This window comes from Astatotilapia calliptera, chromosome 20 (assembly GCF_964374335.1).
Source record: "Astatotilapia calliptera chromosome 20, fAstCal68.1, whole genome shotgun sequence".
NCBI classification, from domain to species: Eukaryota; Metazoa; Chordata; class Actinopteri; order Cichliformes; family Cichlidae; genus Astatotilapia; species Astatotilapia calliptera.
In genome coordinates, this window is record NC_137441.1 from 31,421,635 (window position 1) to 31,431,267 (window position 9,633).

The 9,633-nt window shown below is 41.6% G+C and overlaps 1 protein-coding gene across 5 annotated transcripts in view; it reads right to left on the reverse strand.

The window, feature by feature from the left end:
* kazna (kazrin, periplakin interacting protein a) overlaps positions 1–5,747 on the reverse strand; it is a 187,244-nt gene extending 181,497 nt beyond the window's left edge. For all 5 annotated transcript variants that reach the window (XM_080295669.1, XM_026153316.2, XM_080295670.1 and 2 more), the window contains exon 1: positions 5,330–5,747. In XM_080295669.1, coding sequence (XP_080151795.1) covers positions 5,330–5,405 — 76 coding nt within the window. In that variant the 5' untranslated portion in view covers positions 5,406–5,747. The remainder of the gene's footprint in view (positions 1–5,329) is intronic.
* Positions 5,748–9,633: the final 3,886 nt, after the last annotated feature.

Sequence of the window (9,633 nt, forward strand, 5' to 3'; positions counted from 1 at the left end):
GGCTCCTCTGGCAGCGTTCTGATTTATCCCAGGGCTAATAAAAGCTGGGGATGCCAGTTCTATAAGCACAGGAACAGCTAGGGATGTGTGCATTATAAATTTTTCAGGATGTACCAGGTGTGCCATGGTCTGCCGCTTAAACTAAAATGACTGCACTGACAGCATTTTTCCTCTGCGAGCACTGGCTTCTGAATAATAAACTCAGAAGGTGGATGTCTGCTATGAGAACGATTCCCAAAACAACTTCATGCAACATGTTTTGCTGCGACTGAGGAAAAGGTTATAGTGTTTCAAATAGGCCAACATGGATATTATTTCTCAAAAAAGAAGTACTTGCACAGTTCATCGGTCTTCTGCATGGATAAGTGAGCACAGTCACATGTGATTCAGATGCCCTGCTGTGATTTAGCTTCCCGGATGCCAATATCATGGCCATCTGAAGATAAGTCTGCCCAGCGGTGCAGACGAATGACCTGTGCTCATCTGTATTTGACCAGTCAATACGCAACCTAGACAAAAAAGTATGTGGAGGCGTGTTACATAATGATTTCCCCTGTGATGTATACCTCTATTTTTGTATTTAGTTTTTAAACTGCTGCAGGCTTGAGATTAGACGTTAAACCTTGTGAGATAATCGCCGTTTATGTTCCGTATACACTACACAAGATATTCCAAAAACGTTATGCAAAATAGCACAAGGTGAATGCAGCAGAATACAGTACCTTAAATCCAAAAAACAATGCACTGCACAATACCTCAGAGGGATCAATATTGAACACTTCATCCACTGCTCTAATTAAATCTGCAAGGTAAATCTGAAAACACATGGCAAAGTCAAATCAAAAGTCCTGCAGAGTCATGATTGTGTGGTCACTGTCAGTACATCAATTATTTTCTGCTCATGTGAAAACTGTATGACTCATCACGTTTGTTCTGTGTGATTTTTCTTTCATCGCACATCAAAATGACAGCAGATGGAGCGTGTTGGTGCAAAGAGCTGACCGATCAAGGGGTTTCCTTTATGAGTAAACTAAATACATTGAAACAGCCCAAATCCAAGACTCACCATGTGCAAAAAGAAAAAAAAGTTACCTAGCTGAGTGCACACACAGACTGCACCAGCAAACCTCTTGCAAAGTGACTCCGTCTACATGATTAGCAACACCAGCAGCATGAAGCTAATCTCTAACTGCAGGAAAGCCCACCGGGTAAGGAGGTGTGAGGAATCTGTGAGTGAGCTGGAACCATAACACAAGTGGAAGAAGGAGAGGAATTAATCACTTCAAAGAAGACCAAAATATGTTCTGCACCTGCAGTGGTCATGTATTAAAATTTCAAATCACGTCCACCTCTCCTGAGCGGGGATTTACCAACGGTTTATTGAGGTATTAGGAAGATATTCAAGGGTAAAGTGACAGGCAAGAAAGGAAACAGTGCTTCCAACTTTGCCAAAAAACTGAAAACATACTCTGCGCCAATGTTTAAGTTGGGAAAGTCTTCCATGTCACTTTTAATGGAGATAAATGTTTCAACAACAAAAAACAAAATCTACGACTGCGTGAAATAGTTCAGCAGTTTAGGAATAATGTTTCTATAATATCATTGACAGATTTAGAAAATCAGGAGAATAGCCTCCGTACAAGGCCGAGGCTAAAAACTACCAGTGAATGGCCCTCAGGCAGCACTGCATGGCCTCAGAGACAATTCTGGAAACACTTTTACACATTTGCCAAGTGAAAACTCTAACATGGAAATTAAAAACAAAAGCACATTGACTGGGTTGAGTGGGCTGAGGTGACTTGGAAAACTCATGTGGTCCAAAAAGCTGAAAGTCTTTTTGGTACTCATGAACAACCGAGAGCCCGAGTTATCGATGAATAGCTCAAAAACTGTGATGGGAAGGAGGGTAACTCCTACGGCCTTGAAGGCACCATTTAGCCCAAACAATAAGGGAATGCATGTTTTTTTTAGCCACGTGATGTCATGCAGCACAACAACCACAGTTACCTCAGTTTCCTGCAGTCGTGACCTGTCACCCAGTGAAAACACTTGGCACATTATGAAACAAAAAGTTAAAACTGCTGAGCAGCTGAAATCCAATATCAAGCAAGAATAGGAAAACATTTCACTTTTAAAACTTCACCAATTGCTCCCCTGAGTTCCCTAAAGCTAAAAGATAATACTGTTAAAAGAAGACGTGGCGCAGCAGAGTTTCTAAAAACACCTCAGTCGCAACATTTTGTTGGGTTTTTTTTCCCAAATGAAGAAGAGATTTTTCCATCAACGATAATATTTTTCAACTTTCCATTTCTACCCTTTTCAATATGAGGGTTTATATGATTTGCAAATGACTGTGTTCCATTTTTATTTTCATTTTCACAGAGCCTCAGCTCGAAATGGTCTCAGAGAAGGCAATTTACTTACGGTATTATTCCAGCTTCAAACACGACAAAGCCCGAATCAACAAATAAAGAAATGCTCAGCAGGGGGAAGCCAGTGTAGTCAAATTTAGTGTTGGACATTAATCGTTTTACACGGCGATTTACTTCCGACCTGACAGGGGTTAGAAAGGAATTGGGGCTGAGAAACAATGTGGGACATGAAAAAAACAACATGAATGTTGGTTCCTACGCAGCAACAGCCGGGAGGCTTCAAATCATTTTTGAGCTTCTGTAGGGTCTTATTGGTGTCTAAAACAGGTCAGAATTGTCTTTTTTCTTTGTTCTCCTCAAGGGAAACAAGTCTTTTAACTTCAATTAAAGTAACAAAAAGCAAAGAATGCATCTGACAGCACACACACCTAATTTAATGGGTAGCGGTGCTCTACCTTGACTGGTTTAACCTTGGAAAGTCACTGACGTAAGAAATAAACTTTCCCAGAGTAATTCAACTATTCAAAAGCCAAAAATCTGTTGTCACGCTCCCCGAACAAATGGGAGCATCGGCTGCTGAAGGATTTTATTTATTTAATTTCATTTTTTTTGACAACACGTCACAAAACTGAACACAACCCAAATCACACCACCAGTGGGGAATAAGAGAATTTATTGCAGGATTACGCACCTGGCAGTGCCACGTGAATATGATTCATGAGAAAACTGTTTATTCTGCTCTGGTACCACCAGAAGGTTGTTAATATTCAAGTCTTTGGGCATGTGCAACACTCATGGAATGGATTTTCTCTCTGCAATTCAAACAGGCCTTTACATATAGCTGAGGGACTCCTGATCCAATGATGGGTGACAGCCAAAGATAACAAAAAAAAAAATAAAATCCCCCTATAATTACTGTTCCGATATTGCAAGCCAGCGCCACTGTGGATTAGCCTTCCAACAGCTGTGCAACAGTATGTAAGGTTGTTGCTAAAAATAGATTAAAACAGCCATCTCTTATTCACACAATTTGCAGCCTGCTCACTTTCTTGCCCCTCTCCCCGCCCTTCCCCTCCTCCTCCTCCTTCCACCTCCCCCTTCCCTTCCCTTCCCTCTCTCACATCCGAAATCGCAGACATGCAGCACGAGCTTCAAAGAGCATAGATAACTTGGGGTAGCGCAAGACAGGCTGTAATTCATCACAACACATGCAATGATAATGTCATCTTCACAACCAGAGAGTGGCATTTAGGTTTAATGCACCCGGCGCTCTCACCTATCCTGTGACTGATAAGTAGGCACTGGGGGAAAGCGTCACAGTTTGACTTGAAGTTATTATTCGGCCGGGCTTATGTATAATAAATATACAACATAGGCTGAATAACAAATGTGGATATGTTTCAGTAAGTAATAGAACGGAAACAAATTGCACAAAGAAACCCTGAAATGCCTCTAAACGTTTAACCAGTCATGTCTTTTTCCCTTGATTTTCCACTGCGTTAACACTGCCTGCTGTGTTATTCACAATGCCTGGATGAGCACCTAAGTGAGTAATCATTTCAGTCTTTCAAATCAGAAAAACCTATCCAATCCTCCTAATTACCACTTAGGACTCCAAGAAGCAGCTATTATAAAATACAAGGAGTAGTTCTATTAAAAAAAGTTTACATTGTACAGTGTGCCATCACAGAACATTTCCAATGATGGGAAAGACGACTTTTGTTCCTACTGCTAAACAGCATCTTAAAAACAAGACACGATTTCCTGATGAAGGAGAAGACAAAACCCGAAAGGGTACAGCTCAACTAAACACACACACGCAAAAAGAAAAAGCCAGCGCTCCTGTTTTAAAATAATATTTCTGCACCACAGAGGATGTATATGCGCCCAGTTCAATCTGCAGCAAACCTGTGAGAACTCAAAACTCTCTGCTCAGGTCTCTTAAGGCCAAAGGCTTCCATTTTCTGTTCTGGGGATTACGTGACACTTTGCAACAGTTCAGCCGAGGCAGGTTTTGTCACACTGTGAGGTTTGATCGCAAAACCCAAATGTATGTATGGAGGCAGAAAAATATCAACTGAATATAGGAATAATTGTTTAAACAACTACAATCTGGACTCATTTACTCAGAAACCTCATATTGTAAATGCATTTTGTCAATAAGGTAAAATGTCCTAAAGGTTTACAGTGACGCTACTCTGGCTGGATAAAAAAAAATAAGGAGTTATTGCTCAGTTATTCCATTTGCTACTATTTTACAGCTGCTCGTGCTGTTGTGTTCAATTAATGAGCTGAATTTTCTGCGGCTGATCTCGTTCTTTTTTCTTTTTAGACCTGTGGCATGTTCAACCAGACGGAGATCAAAGGATTGCACCCATGAAAAAGTGAGCTTCAATCCCACATACCCACCTCTCACACGCACAAGTCGGAGCACACGCATCTTCACACATGACATTGCTCATGTGTGTGTGTGTGTGAAAGGAGCATCACAGTCTATCAACAGTAACACACTCTGGCCAACTGCTTTACACTCCAAAGGACTCCATATACTTTATAATATATATATTAAGAAAAAAAAATATATATATATATGTATATATATAATTACAAAACTGTGTGGAGGCAAAAATATTAATACCCTCGATAACATGATTAAATATGTTGAAGGAACTGAAGGATTAATTGCACTCGAAGCGTCGAAACAAAGTTACATTAAAAAACGATTTCCTAATTGCAAAAGTAGGACGCACATTTTGAAATGTTGCCTCCCTAAACACCTTAATTTTGCATAACCGCGTTGCTGTATTTTTATTTATTAATTTTTCAGAATAGGCTACTTTCAAAAAGCTTACCGAATATAAATGAACAGTGCGTCCATGCATTATTTAAACACTGCAACAGTCAATCAGAATCAAACAGGATGCACAAGATAATTTAGTGTTGATGTTTGCACTCACTGGCTTGCATGAGCTGACCCTGACGCCCAAACACCTGGGAGAAAGGGCTTCGGCTGCAGGTGAGCATCTCCTCCATGGCTGGGCTCCTCCGGTGAAGTGGCGAGGTCCTTCGGCTCAAGAAGAGAAAAGTGGAGTGAGAGTCTGCCTCGGAGTGTGGAAGGTTAGCGATCACACTGGACCAATCCTCTCCTCTCCAGTCTCTCAATTGACTGCTAATTTGCCTTTGAAGACACTTCACAACCTCTCCCACGCCTTTTCCTGGGATGTCATTTGCTTTCTACAGCTGCCTCCCTGCTGACTGCAGATCAGTTCCGCGTCTTGTTGCCTCAGATGCCGTCAGAGTTGCTGCTGCTCTTCGGCTGATAGGAGATCTGCGTTGGGTTGCTCTCAGCCTGCTCATTAGGGCTCTAGTGTGGCGCTGCTTCAGACAGAGAGCATAGCAAACACAGCATGAACAAAGCAAGAGAGAGAGAGAGTCAGAGAGAGCAATGAGAAGGAGAACCCTGCTGCAGAGAGAAGGCAGACTCTCTCCCCTGACGAAAGCAAGAACAGAGATGACTATGTGTGCATGTGTGTGCATGTGTGTGTAACTGGTTTTTACATTATTCTGTAGCTGCTGCTACTTGAGACTTTCCATGGCTTTGATTCCCTCTGTCTACATAACTGGTTCAAGGTTCAAGGTTCTTTATTTGTCACATGCATAGTTATACAAGTATAACACACAGTGAAATGTAGCCTTTTTTTTTTTTTCAACTGCTTCTCTTTAATCTAACTGTTGAGAAGTGTTAAGTTGAGATGCACTGAATGTAAAATACATAAAAATGATGAAGAATGATATGGCACATGTTCATAATCTGCACTTATAGATGCACTATAAAGCAACGGCAGCATACCCAGTGTTTGATTTCGTGCGCACCTCCCCACGCTCTTCTCATATATTTGACTCCAAACTGAATTTGGTTCAGCTACCATTCTTTCTTCCCTCCCTTTCTCCCCCCTTACATTCATACTTGAGGATTATCTTCCAAATATAGACAGAGAAGACTGCATCTCTCTCTGTGTCTCACTCACACACAAACAGTCAGGTGTATGCAGGTTTTATGCAGCACTTTGCTTGTGCAAGCAAAACGGCTTTCACGAGTCCCTCGCAAGGCAAAAAACAGGGATCCTGAAGATAAAGCTCGACCGCGAGCACAAAATAAAATCGGTTTCAAACTAAAGGGGCCAGTGGATCATTAAAAATGGATCCGCATCCTTTATTAATGTCCTCGTTACTGTGCCTGTTCTGCTCCCGCATTAAGAGCACGCAGAGAGAGGAAAGAAGTGACTTTTACAGTAGTACTTTATCCTTGTATCCTGTTGGTCTTTATTACACCCACAAAGTGCTGCTTGCTTGGAGGGACTTAGCTTCAACTCGTAAAGCCAGTGTCACATCCCTCTTAGCTTTGAACTAACAGTTGCGAGAGGCGGCAAATGAGCGGCATTAGGATCTGCAGGGCTACATGAATTTTACTTCCCGAGATCAAGATTCCAGCCAAGGACAAGTCCGACATAAGTGACTCTGGCTGCACCAAAGAAGACGTTGAATTTGACTCAAATAAACATCACAATAGCCAGAACAAGCATGGCCGGAGGTACTGTGATGTATTTTTTTCCTCTCATCTCTCTTCACAAAACCGCTGTGATCCTGACGGGTCCTGTCAGCATTTCATGTTTGTGCACATCCAAACCTAATCCGTACTTCCAGATGACACACTGCATCATTCAAAGTCTACCAAGTCATTTAGGTTTTTGACAAATAAGACGCAGGTCAGGTCTCCGACCCACCCAGAAGTAGGGGGAAAAAATTGCAATCCATCTCTCAGTTGTTGGAATTTAATATTGTGCATCACACCGAGAATAAGTGATGAAATTAACAAGAAGAAGATCAAAAGTTTCTCCTTCTTAGACTTCTGCGTGGCTGTTTTTGTTTTCAATCATCTCTGATCATGTTTCCTCACTTCTCACCAGAGCTTCCTGTGAGAATTCGACATTGCCCTGGGCTAAGATCTTCAGCTGTGTTGAGCATACAAATGCAGCATCACAGTTTGAAGTTACTGCTGAGCTTGTGAGCACTGGGAGTTCTCGCACCTCAGGGCTATGGTTTGTCACTATACGTATACTGGCATGGCTCCAAGCTAAAAAAAATCACCTGCCAGGCACTGCTACTTAAGGCACCTGAAACCTAATCCCTTATTCCCAAAGAGTGTAATTGGACTTGTTTGAATTCTTAATTACTTAAAGAACATCAAGTGAGCTAAATTCCTTTACACATGTGCTATAAATCCTAAGAACTACAGTATCTGACAGCTCATGGATTTCCTCAGTGCAATTACAAAGCAGCACTCTCACCCATATGTGTTCAATTTGAGTAAAATCAATTTCCTGGAGCTTTTGAATGTGTCAGAGAAAAAAAAAAACCTCCAGTAAAAACCCCAAACCATTTGTGTTCATTTGACTCAGAACCGCTAAAAGCTTCTAAAGAGTGAAAATGTGAGGTTCACCAGGTGGAGAACAAAGCAGCTTTAGAAAAAACACACACAGTTTACTGCACCTATTGCTGCTGAATCGTGTGCATCTGCATTACACTGCTGGCTACAGCCATGACACAAGGGGCTGCGGAAATTACAGCGATATGTCAGCGTCACAGACTGATGTAAGCCACTGCTACTGTTTCCTCATAATACCAAAGAGTCATGAAATAAAAAATCTTTCCGCTCTCTTCATATATTATTTGCCCCTGGGCTTATCATTTGCCCACAGCAAATAAAAGATTCAGCCTAACTGCCAATTTCAAATTAAACTCACGCCCACTGCACTGCATGTTAATGAACAATTACATTTAGGCAGAGATTACTTTTCGTCCGTAAATGACTGATGGTCAGAAACTTGGACCTTGTCTCTACAGACAGGAGAGAGCTGCTGCCTTTCTGTGGGTAGGATTTCATTTTTAGCCAGCACCCCTGTTAAATTTGACTGGGGCCTGTCTCATTTATATTCAAGAACCAACACTTTGAAGCACTCAGATGATGTTTTCTTTGATCACTTGTAACTCAATGGAGAAACACATTTATGATCAGGTCCTCCAGTTTGAGACACACATGCACAAGCACACAGATGACCAATACCTCACAATATCACACAGATCTGTCTGGGTTAAAGTACAGACATCGAACACTATGAAAGACCGAGGCAACTATGTAGGCTTTTATCATAATATAGATAACAACCTCTTTAACTTACCCTAAAATCTGAGTTGACTAACTCCAAGAAAGGAAACCCTGCTTTTACTGTCCAGGAAATGGAGATCAGTCACCCAGTGCCTGTGCAACTGTGATTTTAACTCAGTCTACAGTCAGACCAAAAGCCACCTTGCCAAATTTATTTACACAGCTGTGTGGCCAAAGGCAGGGGGGCCAGCTTGGGTATGGTTGTAAACATTAACCTCTTTAACTGCAGCTCAATTGCATCCCTTATTATCTGCCACTTATAATGCAGTTACAAAATAATAACTCCGGGTTTTCCTAATATCATTCACCACTGAAAAATATTTTGGTCTGTTAGATATTTCAACAGCATAGGCAATTTGACAAAAGCAATTGCTTGTGCTTACCAATGACTGTAGAAAACATGGACGACGCGAAGAGCCTCCCAAAAATTAAGACAAAACGTCTCTATCGCCCCCTGGTGTCTGGCTGCAGTATAGGTCAGAAACCCCGCCTGATCCATGTTAGCGGATGGGGACTGGGGTCAGACTAAAATAAAAATAAAAAATATTCTCCGATAAATTCCCAGATAATTTTTTCCAAAGATTCTTTCTTTCATTATCAAGTGTTCTCATCACCCTGATTTATGTTCAAGGGGTCTCCTTTCCCATAAGTTTGATTCTAATTACTACCATAATGCTTTTATAATGGGGTGCAACGTCATCATAACAGCTTTGACTGGCAGCTGCAGTCACAGATAAACTTGCGCATCTCTGTTCGGGAAAGGCAGATAGAGCAGGGACGCCGAGAGGAGCTCCAGCGTTTACGTTACAAAACCACAACCGACTGTTTTAACCTGACAGCCTGAGGTGGTCTTCAGTCTGAACTACCGGATAGACAGATCCGAGGCCCCACCGCACTTTTAAGTTAAATGTGTTTGTAAGCTAATCCGTAACTACCGTCCTTAGCTAGGTCCTGAGACCTGTGCAGAGATGATTATTAAATACGTGCAAACAACAGCATGTTTTCAGTCTCTTACCACATCTGTACAATAACACC